The sequence below is a fragment of the Notamacropus eugenii genome, chromosome 1, assembly GCF_028372415.1.
Source record: "Notamacropus eugenii isolate mMacEug1 chromosome 1, mMacEug1.pri_v2, whole genome shotgun sequence".
NCBI classification, from domain to species: domain Eukaryota; kingdom Metazoa; phylum Chordata; class Mammalia; order Diprotodontia; family Macropodidae; genus Notamacropus; species Notamacropus eugenii.
Genome location: NC_092872.1, coordinates 67084041 through 67103816, shown reverse-complemented (window position 1 = coordinate 67103816; position 19776 = coordinate 67084041). Strand labels below are relative to the sequence as shown.

Here is a 19776-nt window from a genome sequence, read left to right as displayed (position 1 = left end):
TAACAAAAAACTAGACTCTTAAACTGTACTAAAAGGAAGCAATCATCAAAACTATCTGATATTATTAACTAAGAAACAGAAAACTAGACCAACTGAACATCATAGATAATGGAGAACCAAAACAACTGAGCTTTATAGCACAATGTTTATTATTACATCAAAGAACAAAAATTACTTGGGGAATTTATATTTGGTAAAAACTGATGGGAAAACTGAAAATAATTTTGAAAGAAATTAGATTTCAACCAAATCTTTATATAAACTAAGTTTAAAAAAATGGATAGATGACTTGGAATTTTTTAAAAGCTACATCACAAAACAAAACAAAAACAACTTAGAAGAAAATCAGATCAGGTTACCATTCGTAGCTATAAAGCTATAAGATTGAGGGGGGAGTGGGGTGTTAATTTTTTTAATCTAACTTTTTTTTTTTTTTTTACTAATTTCTTGTTTTTATATCACATTGATTTCCCAATACATCCTGTTCTCTTCACATACCCAAAGAGTAATTCCTTTTAACAAACAACAATAATAAAAGGGACCATTGGGTGGTGAAGTGAACAGAGTGCTGGGCTGCAGTCAGGAAGACTCATCTTCCTGAATTCCAATTTGGCCTCAAACACTTACTAGCACAAATGAGGCAATAAAAATTTGACAAAATCTCCAAGAGAAGGCACTCAAAATAAGGAGACCTCAGAAAGGTTTTTTATAAAACGTGGGACCCTGGGCAAGTCACTTCACTCTGTTTGTCTCAGTTTTCTCATCTGTAAAATAAGCTGGAGAAGGAAATAGCAAACTACAATGGTATCTTGGCCAAGACACCCTCGTACAGGGTCACAGAGAGTGAGACTCAACTGAAAACAACCGAACAACAAAATTAATAACAAAGAGGAAGAAACAGTTCAGTTAAACTAACCAACAAATCCACTAAATCCAACAATACTGCTGTGTTCTTGAAGATATACATCAGGAACTAACACAACATTGAAGACCAAGAGGCGTACCCCAACAGACAGTCAAGTCATGTACTGAACAAACAGTTACCAAGAGAAGAACTACTAGCAACTACAGGAAACAATATTCTAAATCACTAGTAATACAAATCAAAACAATTCAGAGGGCTAATCTTAAACACAGAAAATTGGCAACAATTAAAGAACATGGTCTTAGTTAATATTGGGAAGGTTATAAAAAAAGTTTATATATGAGTATATGTGTGTATACATATATAGAATGTATGCACACACATATACACATAAAAGCTTACTTGCACAGAACTGATGAGTTGTAAACTGGTTCCACCGTTTGGAAAACCAGAGAGAAAAGGTTATCAACCACAATACCAGATTAAAACATAAACTAAAAAATTTTTGAAATCTTACAGAGGAATACGATGGTTTAATATTAGCAGTATCATTTCATAAAGCAAAGAAATAACTGAGGATAAAACATTTTAAAGTTGAACAAAATAAATGGGCAAAGTTATCCCGAAGTATTCAGAGATAAAAAGGTAAGAACTGCAAATAAGAAAAATAGAGTGATTTGCAAAACACTACTTAGTAAAACATTTTTTCTATCAAGGATAGGAGATGGAGTACTTTTTGACCCTAACACCACAGTACTAAATGAGCTCAAAGAAGAGGCAGAAATGTCACTAAAGAGAACAGACAAAAAAAATAGCCAGATTAGACCAAGAGGATGTAGAAGAAATCCAAGAAAGAGGTGGAAAAGTTGGAAGGGCATTGGGGGATAGATAATAAACATACATAAAAGCACATGAGCAGGCACATGGGTGTGAGTGCACGCATGTGCGCACATACACACACAATGTTTAAAATCTTCGAATTTATTAACACACAAAAGAAGTTTCTGAGAAAACGTTGACCTACATGTCTATCCTCTCATGTATGTTAAATCTTTATAAGTTATCTGTACATGAAGGTATCTTTAAAAAAGTATTAGCAGCTTTTTGAAGTGATATTTAACAATGGAACACATCTTTACAATGTCATAACTGACTGAAAGATGTTGAGAATATAAGATCCCACTGTTCTCTTACTGTTTGCTGATTTAAAAAAAATTATTTGGTGGGAATAATCCTGTCTTTTAGGCTCTTAAAACAGCTGCCTTCCCATACATCTAAACTATTTAAGATCACATGAAAGATATAATAAAAGATATAAAACCTTGTTCAACAATCTTCTGATCATAAACATGGAGAGGAAAAGGACAAGAATGTGTGTACATGTGTAGTACATGTGTGTGTATACACATATATATGCATATTATACACATACACGCACACACACTCACTTACCAAAAGCATTAAACACTGTGATGAAGGAGAACGACCAGAGTGAGTGATCCCCTAGAACTGATAAAGTTCAGCAGATGCTCTTATTGTTCAGATCTTATATTATCTGAGACAGGAAGGAAGGATGAACAATGACGGCAAGAGAAAACAGACAGATATGACAGGAAGGAAGACGGCCATAGTATTTAACTCATACATGAAGACCTCCAGTATTTCAGGTAGACTTCTGGTGGTGAACTTAGGGGAGAGCACAAAAGTCAAACAGAATGAGTTGTCAATGATGACCTGCCATCTACATCACTGAAGAGGACTGCCAAAATGATGAGATCACAGCTTCATTTGAATTTTCAGCACTATTCTGGAAAGCAAATTACAGTGATACCAACAAAGTGACTGAAACGTCTATACCTTTTGATACAGAGTTCTGATTCTTAGATATACTCCTTGAGAAAGTCAAACAAAGAAAGAATGGTCCCAGGTACATCAAAATATTCATAGCAGCACTTTTTGTAGCAACAAAAAACAACAAAGCAGAAGATTTGTTCATCAAGTGTGTGGTTCGTTAATGTAATGGGATATCACTGCACTGTATAAGTACTGAATAGGATAAACCCAGAGAAGTCTGAGAAAACTTACTACAGTAAAGAGAGTCAACCAATAAACACTTATTAAGTTCCTGCTATACACCAAGCACGGTGCTAAATGCGGGAGATAGAGAAACACACAAAAGACAGTCCCTGCTCTCTGGGAGCTCACATCCTAACAGGGGAGCCAACATGCAACAAAATATACACAAAGCAGGCAATGTATAAGATAAATAGGAAATAATTAATGGGTGGAGGGCATTAGAATTAAAAGGGTTGAGAAAGGCCTTCAACAGGAAAGGGTTTTTAGTTGGAAATTAAAAAAAAGCTAGGGAAGAAAGTAGGGATAAATGAGGAGGAAGAAGATAACAAGAGAATATGCCTACAGCTGAAAAGATACAGTGTTTATTCATGGAATAGCTAGGAGACCTTCCAAGATCAAAAAGGACATGTTGGGAAGTAAAGTATAAAAAGGCTGGAAAGGTAGGAGGGGGCTGCTTGAATGCCAAACAGAGCAGTTTGTATTTCCTCCTGGAGGAAAAAGGAAGCTACTGGAGTTTACTGAGGGAGGAATGACATGACTGGACCTGTGCTTTAGAAAAACAACTTCAGGAGGTGAACAGAGGATGAATGGAGGAGTGGGGAGAGACTTGAGGAAGGCATACCCACCAGCAGACTATTATAATAATCCAGATATGAGGTGATGAGGCCCTGCGCCAGGTTAGTGGCAGTATCAGAAGAGATAATGGGGTATATTGGAGAAATGTTGCAAAGATGAAACTGACAAGACTTGGTCACAGCTTAGACATAAGGAGATATGAGACAGTGAAGAATCTAGGATAATTCCTAAGTAGGGAGCCTTAGAGACTGGGAGAATGGTGCCACATTCTAAAGCAATAGAGAAAACAGGAGATGGGAAGGATTTATGAGGAAAGACAATGAATCTGGTTTGGGCCAGATTGTGCTTAAGGTATCTACTGGATATCCAGTTCAAGATTTCTGAAAGGCAGTTGGAGAAGGCAAACTGGATAAGCAGAAATGTTAAGACTAGAAATATAGACTTGAAAATCATCAGCACAGTGATGCTAATTAAATCCATAAGTACTGAGGAAATCAAGAAGTGAAGCAGTCTGAAGTAATCTGGGAGGAGAATAGAAGAAGGTCCGGCAGAGAATCATTAGGGTACCTAGTTAGAGAGTATGATCTGAATGAGGACTCCGGAAAGGAGCTAGAAGGAGAGGTCAGGAGAGAGAACAATCCTGAAAACCTAGAAAGAAGGTAGAAAGGATGATAAACAATATCAAAGGCTCCAGAGAAGTCAAGGTGTATGAGGATTGAGAAAAGGTCACGGGACATGCCAACTAAGAGATCATTAATAACTTTGGAAAAAGCGGTGTCAATGGAATAAAGTCAGAAGTCAGATTTGAAGGGGTTTAAGAAGACTGAGTTAAAGGACAGAAAGTGGATGCATCTCCTGTAGACAGCCTTTTCGAGGAATTTAGTTCCTCTATAAATGAAGGCCAGGAAAAAAGTATGCAATTATTACAATAATATAAACAGGAAAAAACAATAACAGTTAAAACTGAATGCTATAAAATTGCAATGATCAAAATTGGCTTGAAAGAAGAAATAAGAGAAGGTATCTCTCCCTCCCTTCTATGCAGCGTTAAGGGACCATGGGTGCAGAACACTACATACAATCTTTGATATATTGGTTGGCTTTCCTTGAAGACTTTTCCTCCTATCTCATTTATTCTTTGTTATAAAGAACAGAAGGGTAGAGGAACACACTGAAAAATAAATATTATGTAAAAGTAAAAGCAGTTCATTTTACAAAATGGAAGTGCAAATCAAAACAACTAAGGAGATATGGTCAAGGGAAAATGAACATTGTGTACTTGAGAAGTTAAGAAAATCCACATCCCTCCCACTGAAGAGATGGGGCACTATGGAATATTGCAGATATTATCAGATATAGTTCACGTGTTGGTTAGTTTTACTGAAGATTTCTTCCTTTTTTTTTCTTTGTTGTAAACAGTGGCTCATTGGATAGGAAGCAAGGTATATTTGGGAAAACTTGAAAAAAATAAAAGAACACAATAAACATTTTTTTAAAAATTAATTTGACCTAAGATATTTAAAAGAAAATACTAACCGTAGCGACTTTGCCTTCTCTCTTTCCTGGAAGAAATGGACATGCCTTCACTTGGAGATCTTTAATTGCAGCAGTTACTGTTTCTGAAAAAAGTGACCACTTGCAACAGATTTCACACTGTGTTGTAAGTACTAATGATGGAGCATCATGTCTTGACAAATCAGCCACAAATACAATTTCAGGATTTTTAATCAAAATATTCATTTCCCACTTCTCTTCTATATCTGATTGCACTAAATAAAATAACATTTTAAATATTAGCGTCAAATCTTGTATAGTAAAAAGGTTAGGTTGTACTGATATTTTATGAATTTAAAATGAGTATGAACATGTGTGTCTGTCATTCAAGAACCAGGCTAGGTAGATTTATGAAAGTTCATTACTAGGTTAAGAATATAAGGGATGAATATTTTCCCCCAAAATTTCAAAGATCATCGAATTCATGAATAATTTGCTACCTTCATCAGGAAAGGGGCTACCCACATGGATAAAATCAGAAGCAGTGAAGTACTACAGAATTTTTAATTAAACCACTGTGTTAATGTTTCATGATGCCACAGTGAGTTTTGACTTTAATGTATTAATAATGTTACCATAAAACAGAGAGGCTTAGAGTAATCTTATAAGGAGTGTATCTAAATTTTTGAAAGTGGTTCTTAATGCATGTGCATTCACATGCACACACAACCTTGCCTTTTTAAATTGGCATGCTTTATTTACCAATAAAAAACAAAACTAAATAAAACCTGCTTCTAAGATCACATGATATTAAAATATGGAAAAAACATTGCAATCATATTTATGATTTCACCAAGAAATAAATCTTTTGTAACACTACAGCAAAATTAACTATAAGCTGTCAGATCAGTAAAAACTATTAACTCACCTTCTTTTGAGGACCACTGTTGAACACTAGCCGTCTCCATAACAATACCACTATAATAGGCTGTAAGAAAGACATCTGCAACTGCCTTCAGGAATTCTATACTTGCACAGAGATACAGCTCTTGTAAAATTACATCGACTACAACACCATCTTTATTTCGTTTGTATTGTATATCCATCATATCCTTTCTTTCAAAGCCAACTGTAAGTCCAATCATTCTGAAAGGCATAAGGGTTGTATTATTTCTATGTAAAGACAGGCCCAATATGAACCATGTCTAACAAATGACCACAAATTAAAAGATTTCCAAAATTTTCTTAACTTTTTAACTACTGGTTAATGAAAATGTATAATGAATGTTGTGGAGATATTTTGCTTAGGTTAACAATGAAAACATTAACCAGCACACTATGATAGGGAAATGGAGACTATTAGTCCCCCTTGAACTGCTGGGTTTTCAAAAAATATTTTGATAAAGACATTTCACTGTAACTGCTTTCCTTTATAGCCCTATATAGTTCATTGCATGCATTTTAAAGAATCATTCTATGAAGGGATACAAAAGTTTAATCTGACAAAGAAGCCCATCTCTCTGTTCTCTCTCTCTCTCTCTCTCTCTCTCTCTCTCTCTCTCTCTCTCACTCACTCATACACACACACACACACACTTAAAAAATTGTTTCTCCTCAGATATAGCATTAATGCTAGCAAATTTAGGGTATCTTTAAAGAAAAAGTTGTCCCAAGAAGGCAATGAGGGAACCATTTCCACTTTCTTGCAATTCTCACTACATAAATAGCTTCCTTTTCACTAAAACATATTTCTATTTCTTAAGTATTTCATAATTACATGCAAAAGAATTTATAGCATTAATTTTTTGGCAATATTGAGTTCCAAATTCCCTTCTTACCTCCAGTCATGCCTCCATGAGAAGGCAAGCAATTTGAGGTTAATTACATTTGTGAAGTAATGCAAAACCTATTTCCAATATAACCCATTTTGGGAAAGAAAAAGAAAAAAAAGATAGTTGTTTTTTTTTTTAAAAAGCACACTTCAAATTGCATTCAGAGTTCAAAAGTTCCCTCTCTGGAGGTAGAGAGCATTTTTTTTCAATCATGGGTAATTTGAAATTGTCTTGAGCCTTTTTTTTGCAGAGTAGTTAAGTCTTTCACAGCTGATTAACCTTACAACACTGCTACTACTATGTCAATGTTCCCCTGGTTCTAGTAACTTCATTGTGCATAAATTCATCTAAGTCTTCCCAGGTTTTTTCTGAAACCATCCTGTCTGTATAACACAACAGTGTTCCAACACAAACATATATCACAACTTGTTCAGCCATTCCCTGGTTGATAGGCATTCCTTTAATTTTTAATTCTTTGCCACTACAATAAGAGCTGTTTATAAATATTTTTTTGTACAAATAAATCCTTTCCCCTTCTCTTTGTTCTCTTTGGGATAAAGATTTGATAGTAATATTGCTGGGTGGAAGGGAATGCACAGTTTTATAACCCTCTGGGATAGGTCCAAATAGATCTCGAGAATGGTTGGAACAATTCACAACTCCACCATCACTGAATTAATGTCCCAGTTTCCCACCTTCCCTCCAGCATTTGTCATTTTTCTTTTTGATTATGTTAGACAGTCTGATAAGTGTGAGGTGGCAGCTCAGCGCTGCTCTAATTTGCATCTCTCTAATCAGGAGTAACTTAGAACTGTTTAAGGTGATTATTGATAGCTCTCAGTTCTTCTGAGAGCTACTTGTTCATATACTTGATCATACACATGGTCAAACGTATCAGTTGAGTAATAGTTTGTATTTTGATAAATTTGGCTCAGTTCTCCATATATTTGAGAAACAATGCTTTTATCAGAAGAACTTGATGTAAATTTTTCTGAATTTCCCATTTCCCTTATAATTTTGGCTGCATTAGTTTTGCTTTTGCAAAAGCTTTTATATTTCATTAATCAAAACTGTCCATTTGATTTCCCATGATCCTCTCTATCTCTTGTTTGGTCATAAACTCTGCCCTTATTCATAGATCTGACAGGTAAATTTTTCCATATTCCCCTAATTTGCTTATGGTATCACCCTTTATGTTTAAACCCATTACCCATTTTGATCTCATCTTAGTATATGGTGTGAGATGCTTGGTCTATGCCTTGTTTCTTCCAAACTGCTTTCCATTTTTCTCTGCAATTTTTGTGAAATGATGAGTTCTTACTCCCCAAACCTTGGATCTTCAGGTTTATCAAACACTTGATTACTATGGACTTTACTCCATTGTATCGTGCCCAACCTCTCCTTCCTATTCAGTACCAGATCGTTTTGATGATTACCACTTTGTAACATAGACCAAAATCTGGTATTGCTCGATTGCCTTCTATTACATCTTTTTCACTGATTTCCTTCCCTTGACTGACTTTTTGTTCTTCCAGATGAACTGTTAATTTTTTTCTAGCTCTATGTAATAGTTTGTCAGTTGTCTGGCTGGTGTGGCAATGAACAAATAACTGTCATTTTTATTATATTATCTTAGCCTACCCATGAGCAATTAATACTTCAATAGTTGTTTAGATCTGTCTTTATTTCTGTGAAAAACATTTTACAATAGTATTCACTTAGTCCCTGGATTTGTCCTGGCAAGCAGATGTCCAAGTATTTTGTATCAACTATAGTTATTTCAAATAGAATTTCTCTTTCTATCTTTTGGTACTGGGTTTCCTTGGTTGTACTATGTAGAAATGATGAGGATTTATATCGGCCTATTTTATAACCTGCAACTCTACTAAAGTTGTTCATTGTTTTCCATTAGTTTTTAGCTGGTTTTCTAGGGTTCTCTAAGTCATAGTTTCATTTGCAAAGAGTGATGTTTCCATTTCTTCATTGCCTATTTTTACTCCTTCAATTGTTTTTTTTTATTGTTATAGCTAGCATTTCTAGTACAATATTCAATAACTGTGGTGATAATGGGCATCCTTGGGAAGGCAACAAGTTTATTTCTATTACAGATAATACTTGCCCTTGATTTTAGATAGATATTACATAACATTTTAAGAAAGGCTCCACTGGGTTTAAATAATTTAGCATTAATATAAATTTGGTTTTTAATAAGAATGTGTTATATTTTGTCAAAAAAAATTCTGCATCTATTGACATAATCATATAATTTTTGTTATTGGTATAGTCAATTATGCTGATAGTTTTCCTAATACTGAACCAGCCTTGCACTTCTGGTATAAATACACCTGCTCATAGTGTATAATCTTTGTGGTATATTGGTGCAATTTCCCTCCTAGTATTTTATTTAAAGTTTTAGCATGGATATTCACTAAGAAAACTGGTCTATACTTTTCTTGCCCTATTTTTGCTCTTCTTGGTTCAGGTATCAAAGCCACATATGTGACATAAAAGGTACTTGATAGAATGCCTTCTTTAAACTATTTTTCAAATAGTTTATACAGTATTTTGGATAGTTGTTCCTTACATGTTTGATAAGAATTTTTTCTCAGGAATTCAGTGAGGACTTGTTTAATTTCTTTCCAACTCCTGGCTCCTGTTTCTCCCCTTTCCAACTTATCATCCACGCAGTGCCAATCTGATATTCCTAAAGGACACATCTGACAATGCTACTTCCCCTGAGGAAGAAGATTTAGAGGCTTCCTCTGGCTTGTAAGATAACACATAGACCTTCATGAACAGGTTCCAGAGTAGCTTTCCATGCACCACTCAACAGGCCTTCTTGTTTTTCTCGCACAGGATGTTTCATCTTCCAACTTCATACCTATTAACTGGCTGTCTCCTATGTCTAAAATTCTCCTTCCCCATCTGTACCCCTCAGCTTCTTTCAAGACTCAACTCCTACCTAACCCTACCTTTTCCAAAAGCTGTTTTCCAGTTACACACAATGCTGCTACCTTCTCTCTGAGATGGTCTCCAATTTACCCTCTATATAGCTTCCTGTACATGGTTGTTTGCATTCTGTCTCCCTGTTAGAATGAAGAAGTGCATAGAGTGCTGGGTGACCTTCCTGAGTCCATAGACGGCCTCAGACACTGCCTAGCTGGGTGACTTTGCTCTGTACGCCTCAGTCTTCTCATTTACAAAATGAGCTGGAGTAGGACATGGCAAACCAGTACAACAGGTCTGTCAAGAAAACCCCAAACAGGGTCATGAAGGATCAGACACAACTGAAATGACTGAACAACTGAACAAGAACAAAGAGAAGTTTTTCATGCTTTGTAATCCCAGTGTATAGTATGGTGCTAAGTACATGGAAAGAGTTTAATAAACAATCATCCATGTTCACAATACACTTTGTCTTCCTTCTCATTTTAGACTCCTTAGTTTGTTTTTTTTTTCCTCAAGGCTTAGCTCATTTGCCACTTCCTACAAAAGACCTATCCAATTATATATTTCCCATAATCTCCTCCAAAGGTATTTTTCCTAGGATTTTGTAATCTTTAGTAATGGAATCCTTAAGTTTTCCTCTGGTGATAACATCTATTCTCATAGGACTAATAAGACAAAGAAATGAGTAGCTCCTGTTATGATGAAAATTCTTTAGAAGCTCTCCACTGCATCTTATATACATGATCTGAGAAGATAATACACTACTATACAGTTGCCTATCAATGGTTACCTAACATGACTTAGAGGAAAAATGTACAGTTCAAAGAGAGCTGACTTAGGTATGAGGAAAACCCCGCTTTCAACTGCGGTCTCAGATTATTTACTAGTTGTATCACTATGGAGTATAACAAACTTTTTTATCTTCAGCTCTACCATGTGTAAAATAAGAATAAAAATACATGCAGAACCAATCTCCCAGGGGCTACTGTGGATATGAAATGAGATCATGTTTGAAACACCTCCATACTTAAAATGATATAAAATGTTAATTGTCATCATTACTGTTGTTGGTAGTAATTATTTCACAAGTTGATTTACAAGTGACATTTTGGTAAAGATTTGTAATAGTAATAAATCAAGTATTCCTTAAATATAAACTCAGAAAATTATTACTATACATACTGTGGAGTTGCCTTCTGGGTATGGCTCTGTTTATCTTCTAATATACAGTGTTTCAAGGATAATGAAAAAAACACTGAGTCATCTGTAAACATTTTCCCAACACTTAAAATCTGCTCCAATTTAAACTGTGCAAGTTTCAAAAGAGGATTCCGAACATCTACAAAGGAAATCTATTTGGAAGAGAAATAAGCACAAATATTAGCTTGCCTCCCCCATGTACTCTCCCCACAAAAAACAATACTGTAACAAAAGTAAAGAGTTCAATATATATTTGCTGAAATGAATGGGGGAAGAAAACATAAAATTTTAAAATTTATTCTACTGCAAATTGACTAAACTCTTTATTATATATGAACCCCTGGCTTTCTGTGACAAGGAAATGGATTAATATTAGAGCATGAGAAATTTTTTTGCCTACTAATAAGGGGAACAATTAATTTAATTCAACAAAAATTTTAATTAAAATAAGCTATGTTCAAGGTACTGTACTAGGCATTGAAGATACAACAATGAAAAAGTGGAAAAAAAAAAAAAGATCCTATAGCATACTGGTTATCTTCAGTTTTTCCCTAGATGCAACAGCTCCTTCCATCTATCTACAAACAATACCAAGGTTTCCTCAGAGCCATAAATATCCTTCCCTTGTTCCTTCTACTCCATTTCATGGTTCTTTAGTCTCCTTTAGTACTAAACATCTAGAGTAGTAAATGTCCTTTTTAATGAAAATGCTCTCTCAAAGGTCATCCATCAGCCACCTCCTAATCATCAAACATAATCACCCTTTTTTCAGTCCCCTTTCTCATCATTACTGTTTTTGACACAACTGACCACAGCCCTCTTCCCTCAACTTCAGATACCACATCTCTGAATGTCACTGCTCCTTCCAGCTGTATCACTGATTCCTCATCTATCTCCTGACATATCAATGAGGAGTTCAGCCAAGACTTGTTCTCATCCTCCTCTCTCTTTTCTATATTCTCTCCCTCAGTAATTTCATACAATCATAAGCTTTTTTCATGAACAGTCCAAAATGTGATATAAAAACTATGCCCCTGGACAGTGACATTGATATTATTTTACCTGCTTCCACTACTTACATTTTGAGGATCTGGGCTGTACACAGTCAAAGTCATATAGTCAGTTCTGAAATTGAGGTTTAATGTTGTCTTAACACGTGGTGCCTCTGAATGCATTTCCACAACTGCTGCTGTCACTAAGGTTGTTCCTTAGAGAAATTGGAGACATTGAAAAACATGAGAATTAAAATAACAGAAAAGCACTTTTTAAAAAAGTTTTAGCTCTGATATAGTGACTTTAGCAGATGAGAATATAAAGATATGATAAAACTTCATTAATCAAAGACACCAGAGAAAATGGTGAGAAAAAAAAGATTTGATTTCACTAGCATTTGTTCTTACTTAATATTTTCATTTTAACATGCAGCAATATGGGAATCAACTGGAAAATTTACACACTCTTTCCATACACACACACACACAGACACACACACATGTATATATAAAACACATATAATCTGTTATAAATATACTGGTAGAAGAATCTTTGCTGAATTAATTGAAGCTTAAAATAAAATCATATAATAACCCATGCTTGACCCTGCAACAAAGGTCCGGTTTTTTAATTCAACTAGTAATACAGTCAAACAACATGGGCTCAAGTGCTGTCTGACATATACTATTTTTATTTTTTTACCTGAAACAAAACACCTCAGGCAAATCTCTTTATAAGATGTGTAGCAATGCAATGGTAAAGAAATTCGTCACAGCTCCTCATACAAATAAAATCACAAATTCATGTAAAAAATTATTCTTCCAAGTATTCATGATCTAGAAAACAAGATGCTTCTATAGTCTACAAATCTTTGCTTTCTTTTATTGTTAACCCTTATTATATAGCTGAGAAAACAGGCATAGAGATGTTCAGTGATTTAACCAAGGTCAGAGGTAGTAAGTAGAAAAGCCAGAATTTTAATGTGAGTTCTTTGACCTTAGAACAAGTGCACTCACCACCACTTGAAATAAAAAACAAATACCATTCTGATCAGAAAATCTATAAAAAAGTTGGGGTTTTATTAATAAATTTTTCTTTCCTTCTCTGTTTTGATCTTGAAAAGACAAACAGAGAATTTCATGTCTGATCATGGAGACAAGAGGGAGTCAATGGAGTTTACTGAGCTGGTTGGTAGTGATGGTTGACATAGACAATCCTGTGCTTCAGGAAGATGACCTTGGCAGTTGAGTGAAGGATGTACTGGACTGGGAAGAGACTTGAGGCAAGGAGACCAATATGAAGGTTATGACAATAGTCAAGGTATGAAGTGATAAAGACATATACATGGATAGTAGACGTGTGTCAGAGGAGAGATGTGCATAAGGGAGTGTACAAGAAAGATGTAATAAATGTAAAATCAGCAGGTGTTGGCACCAGATTGGATATGGGAGGTTATGGTTAAGGAGCTAAGGTTGATATGTAGGTTATGAACCTGTGAGACTGGGGGAACAGTGGATGGTGATGCACTAATAGGGAAGTAGGATACAGAAGAAGGATTGGGAGGGGAAAAAATGAGTTCAGTTTTAGACATACTGAAAGTAAGATGCCTTATGGGCATTCAGTTTGAGATGTGCAATAGACAGCTGGAGATTTATAAGTGAAGTAGGATCTTTCGCTATTTTTGTTTTAGTATAATCAAGAGTCTCTGATTGAATCTTGCCTTTATCAACCAAGAGCCTTTACTAGAAGTAAAGTACAGAAACAAGAGTTTCTTTAACTAGAAACAGTATATGTATTTGTATTGTTAATTATTTTAATGTGATTAAAGATCTTCCCCACTCATTAATGGGTTTACCCATTAAGGGGAGTTTGATTAGGGAAGATTTGTAGGAAGGCCCACACCTTTTGTTAAATTTCTAATGAGGCACTAGTTCTCAAGGGCTGTGATGCCCTCTGACTCTAAAAACCATATCAATACTCTGAGGGTGAAGTTTTACTTTGGGATTTAGTTTTTGGAAGAAGCTTACTGTGCCAGATGAGACTCTGGGAAGCCGCTAAGCAGCCCCCTGGCTGTGAAAACCCAGATGTTGGTGATTCACTCCCTGGTAACTATGTATGTATGGTCGGGCAGTAGCATCTGTCTGTTGATATGTGATGTATGTATTGCTTACTATCAGCCAGTCTGGAAACACTGTCTGTTGATTTAGATTTCTCTGTATTTTCTCTCAAATTCAGGGTGCTGACTTTTTCCCCCGAACTAAGTGAATGATACATGTGCTTGATTAAAGTGACTGCTGATCCCTCAAAAACTGCTTTCCTTTTAGGAATGCAGATCTAAGAATCTGTGCTAGCAACCCCCCTGTGCATGTTGGGGTGATTGTTTTTACAGAGATGTAAGACAAAGCCAAATGAGAGTAAATACACAGATTTGAGAAACATAGAAAGAAAAAGAAAAAGGTAACAAGAAATAGAGAACTGTGTTATTACTTGATTTTTATTTATAATAAAAAAATGGCAATGCAATATTTGCAACAGATAACCCTCAGCAGATATGCAAGCATTAATAAATTAGTTCTTGCACACATTTTCTCAAATAATACTAAAACTAGCAAACACTATCAACCACATGATTCTGCAATATTTCTTCAAGTTAAAAAACATACCTCCAGAAAGACGAGGACTTGTCAGATCACTAACAACACTAGACTCTTCTGTGACTGTAGTTACTGAAAGATTAGTATCTTCAATCCATATATTTTCATACAACATTTTAACTATCATAGTCATGTCTTCTTGACTTAGAATAAGCTGTTCAAAGTAAGAACAAAATATAAAGTTCTCATTTTGACACATCAATACTAAAAGTATTATTAAAGCATTAGCATCCAATTGTCTTCTACAACAGATTTGGAAAATTAATGAATATATACCAACTATACTTTTACGCTTCCAAATGATCACATGACCTACTAAATTTTTAATGGAAGATATCGTTTCCATAAGAATGTCCTAATCTCAGAAATATTAAATATATCTGAATATACTCTAAAACTAAAAGCTATTTTTAAAACTGCATTTTGGTACTTTACTATTTTATTGTCACTTTACTATTTTAAAGCCTGCATTCTCTATAATACTATGTTCTTTTTAATATGAAAATTTAACATGGAAAACAGCATATTATTAATGATTCAATTATGGTTTCTTGGAATATGTAAGGCACTATGGCCTGATAAATAATTACTCAGTAATTATAACTATAAATATATAAAAGTAAATTAAAAGCCAGTCTGTATTAATGAAATTAATCATTGTAATTTTATATTAACAGAACAATCCAGGATAAGTAATAATAATTGCAATCTGGTCTTATGTTACTGAATCAAGCAAAAATGAAGGTGGATTGGAAGACCTGAGCTTGTGGTGTAGGAGAAAGACCATTCAGCTTCCAATCGGCAAATACCTAGGCTGAAATTCCAACTGACATTTAACAATTCTATGTTCTATTCTATTCTATTCTATTATTCCCATAATTACTCTGGGTCTCCATCTCCTCATCTGAACAATGAAGGGATACATATCACAGTGCTGGGAGTGAAACCCTTTGAACATCTCTAAGTGTTATGCATGGGCCATAAGGTGGAAAGACTCATCTTCCTGATTCCAGATCTGGCCTGAGAAACTTAGTAGCTGTGGGATCCTGGGAAAGTCACTTAACCCCACTCGCCTCAGTTCCTAATTTGTAAAATGAGCTGCAGAAGGAAATGGCAAACAACTCCACTAAATTTATCAAGAAAACCCCAAATGGAATCATGAAGACTTGGATATGATTGAGTAACAACAAAAGTGTTTTGCAAATATTAACTTTATTGCTATTATCTCAATCATGAAAAGAGGTCAGGATCTACCAGTTGTCAAAAGAAGATATTGCAAGAGGGACAAAACTAATCTTTTAAAATGGGGAATTTGAATATTTCAGAAAGAAGATATTACCATTAAAGTAACTAGAAGAAAAGAAAAAAATAAAACCTTCAGAAGCTTAGCCTAGCTGCTAGTTTTCTGAATGATATATAAATGGGCTCATTGGAGGATTATTCCATAAACTACTTAAAATGCTGAGTGTCTTACAAAACTTGTGATCCTTTAAAACTACAAGTGAAGCTACATCCCTGGGTATGCTCACTTACTACAGAAACTATGAACTATGCTCAAATTCATGTTTGCTTACATGAAAGTATTGAAGTTAAAGAATAAGGGGGAGCGTGTGTGTGTGTGTGCGTGTGTGTGTGACCATGCGGTTAATGGAGCAGAAAGTTTCCTGGATTTACAGGGAACTTAATTTTGTAGGGTCCCTGAAATTTCTGAAAAATCAGACTGGTAGATCTCTAATGTCCCTTTCAGTTCTAAAATTTTAAATCCAACAATGTACTTAAATAATCAAATTGTATAAGTAATTGTCCTAAAAGTCCCCACTCATGTTACACACATTAATAAATGCAGTAAATATAGAGACAACGTATTAGCAACATCTAACTACATTTCCATATATATTTTTTTAAACTCACGGGGATTAAATATATTTGTACAAGACTTGGAGATATATAAATATCACTGTTTCTTATCCCTGTCTCCCTTTTTCCCTTTCTTCACTTCCTCTCTATCTACACACACATAGAAAGTCAAATAAAAAAAATTTTTTTCAGCTTAAAAAATTTAGTCAAAATCAAAATGAATTATTTGGATTTTTTTTCTAGAGAGGTGGGAATGGGGAGTGTGACTAGACTTGTCAATAAATTAATGTTCTAATGACTTTCAAAACTTTTATTTTTTCCCAATTACATAACAAAACAATTTTTTAAATTCATTTTTTAAAAATTTTGAGTTCCAAAGTCCCTCCTTCTTCCCTTTTCCCCCTTGTTGAGAAGGCAAGCAATTTGATATAAATTATTCATGTGCAGTTGGGCAAAAAATACTTCCACATTACTCATGTTGTAAAAGAAAACAGACCAAAAAAAAAAAAACCAAGAATTTTTTTTAAAAAGTAAAAAAGCAAATCAGCTTTGATCTGCAGTCAGACTCCATCAGTTTTTTCACTGGAAGTAGATAGTATTTTTCATCATAAAATCCTTCAGAATTTTGCATTACAGTAATGCTGAAGCTAAGTCATTCACAGCTGATCACCATAAATACTGCTGTTACTGTACAGAACATTCTCCTAGTTCTGCTCACTTCCCTTTGCATCAGTTCATGTAAGTCTTCACAGGTTTTTTTGAAAGCACCCTTATAGCATTCCTTATAGCACAAGAATATTCCAGCACAATCATATACCACAATTTATTGAGGGGACAAGCATCCCTTCAAATTCTGATTCTTTGCCAGCAAAAAAAGAGTTACTATAAACATTTTTGTACATAGAGGTCCTTTTCATTTTTTATATCTCTTTGGGATATAGACCTGGTAGTGGTATTGAGTCAAAAGGTATATTTTATAGTCCTTTGGGCATAGTGCCAAATTGTTCTCCAGAATGGTTTAATCAGTTACAACTCTATCAATGGTACTTTAGTGTCTCAATTTTCCCACATCCCCAATATTTGTCATTTTCCCTTTCTATCATATAAGCCAATCTAAAAGCTGTGAGGTGGTACCTCAGAGTTATTTTAATCTGCATTTTTCAAATAAATAGCAACAACAAATTTTTTCATGATTACAGATACCTTTCATTTCCTCTTCTGAAAACAGCCTATTCATATCCTTTGATCATTTAGCAATGGGGGAATGACTTGTATTCTTATAAATCTGACTCATTTCTCTATATATTTGAGAAATGAGGTCTGTATGAGAGAAACTTCCTATAAAATTTTTCTATAATTAATATTACATGTATTTCCCTCCATTCTATTTAACCCTGTTAATAATAATAATTGAATATGAAATGAATAAAACTCTGGAAAAGGTAGCTATGATAGCTCTCTGGAAAAAACTGAATGGGGACAGAAAGGAATATATCATTTTCTCAGCAGTACATGGTACATATACAAAAACTGACCATGTAGTAGGGCATAAAAACCTCACAATTCAGTACAGAAAGGCAGAGATAGCCAATACAGCCTTCTCAGATCACAATGCAATAAAAAATTATATATATATGCAAATACACATAATATTATATAAATGCAATAATGCCAAATAAATGCCAAAATTAATTGGAAAGTAAATAATCTAATCCTAAAGAATCAGTGGGTTAAACAACAAATCACAGAAATAATCAATAACTTCACTCAAAAGAAGGACAACAATGAGGCAAACTATGAAAACCTATGGGATGCTGCAAAGGCAGTTCTTAGGGAAAGTTTTGTGTCACTGAAAGCCTACATGAATAAAACAGAAAAAGAGGAGATCGATGAATTGGGCATGCCACTGAAAGAAGCTAGAAAAGAACAAATTGAAAATCCCCAAGTAAATATCAAATTAGATACACTCAAAACCAAAGGACAGATTAACAAAATTGAAATTAAGAAAACTATTGCACTAATAAATAAAACCAAGAGCTGGTTCTGTGAAAAAAAAAAACAAAAAACAATAAAATTGATAAACGTTTGGTCAATTTGATTTTAAAAAAAGAAAACCAAAACAACAATATCAAAAATAAAAAGTGTAAACTCACCTCCAACTAGAAGGAAATTAAAACAATAATTAGAAATTACTTTGCCCAAGTGTATGCCCATAAATATGACAATCTAAGGGAGATGGATGAATATAAATTGCCCAGATTAACAGAAGAGGAAGTTCAATACTTAAATAACCCCATCTCAGAAAAAGAAACCGAACAAACCCTCAACGAACACCCTAGGAAAAAAATCTCCAGGGCCATATGGATTTACAAGTGAATTCGATCAAACATTTAAAGGACAGTTAATTCCAATGCTATATAGACTATCTGGGGAAATTGCTGAAGAAGGTATCCCACCAGATTCTTTTTATGATACAAATATGGTTCTGATACCTAAAACAAGAAGAGCCAAAAACAGACAGAAAATTACAGACCAATTTCTCTAATAAATATAGATGCAAAAATTTTAAATAAGACGTTAGCAAAAAGAATAGAACAACTAATCACAAGAATAATATGTTATGATCAGGTAGGATTTATATCAGGAATGCAGGGCTGGTTCAACATTAGGAAAACTACTAGCATTATTGATCATATCAACAGTAAAACTAACAGAAACCATATGATTATCTCAATAGATGCAGAAAAAGCCTGTGACAAAATATAACACCCATTCCTACTGAAAACACTGGAGAGCCTTCCTTACAATAATAAACAGCCTCTACCTAAACCCATTAGGCAAGTATTATATGCAACAGGGAGAAGTTAGATGCATTTTCAATAAGATCAAAGGTGAAACAAGGTTATCCACTATCACCACTGTTATTCAATATGGTACTAGAAATGTTAGCTTTAGAAATAAAAGAAAAATAAATTGAAGGAATCAGAATAGGCAAAGAAGAAACTAAGTTATCACTCTTTGCAGATGATATAATGATATACTTAGAGAATCCAAGACAAATCAAATAAAAAACTACCTGAAATAATAAAAAACCTTGGCAAAGTCGTAGGTTACAAAATAAACCCACGTATATCATCTGCATTTCTATATATTACTAATAAAGCCCAAGAGTAAAAGATAGAAAGAGAAATCCCATTTAAAGCTACAGTAGACACTATAAAACATCTGAGAGTCTACCTGCCAAAACAAACCCAAGGACTAGAGAGGAAGTGTGGAGGCA

At 34.4% G+C, this 19776-nt stretch overlaps 1 protein-coding gene across 4 annotated transcripts in view; it reads right to left on the bottom strand.

Moving 5' to 3' along the window:
- The window catches only part of VPS13A (vacuolar protein sorting 13 homolog A), a 284410-nt gene that overhangs the window by 131040 nt on the left and 133594 nt on the right, over positions 1 to 19776 (bottom strand). For all 4 annotated transcript variants that reach the window (XM_072604918.1, XM_072604933.1, XM_072604928.1 and 1 more), the window contains 5 exons: positions 14649 to 14793; positions 12072 to 12199; positions 10975 to 11144; positions 5940 to 6157; positions 5054 to 5286 (listed from right to left, as the gene is read on the bottom strand). In XM_072604918.1, the coding sequence (XP_072461019.1) occupies positions 5054 to 5286; positions 5940 to 6157; positions 10975 to 11144; positions 12072 to 12199; positions 14649 to 14793 (894 nt within the window). The remainder of the gene's footprint in view (positions 1 to 5053; positions 5287 to 5939; positions 6158 to 10974; positions 11145 to 12071; positions 12200 to 14648; positions 14794 to 19776) is intronic.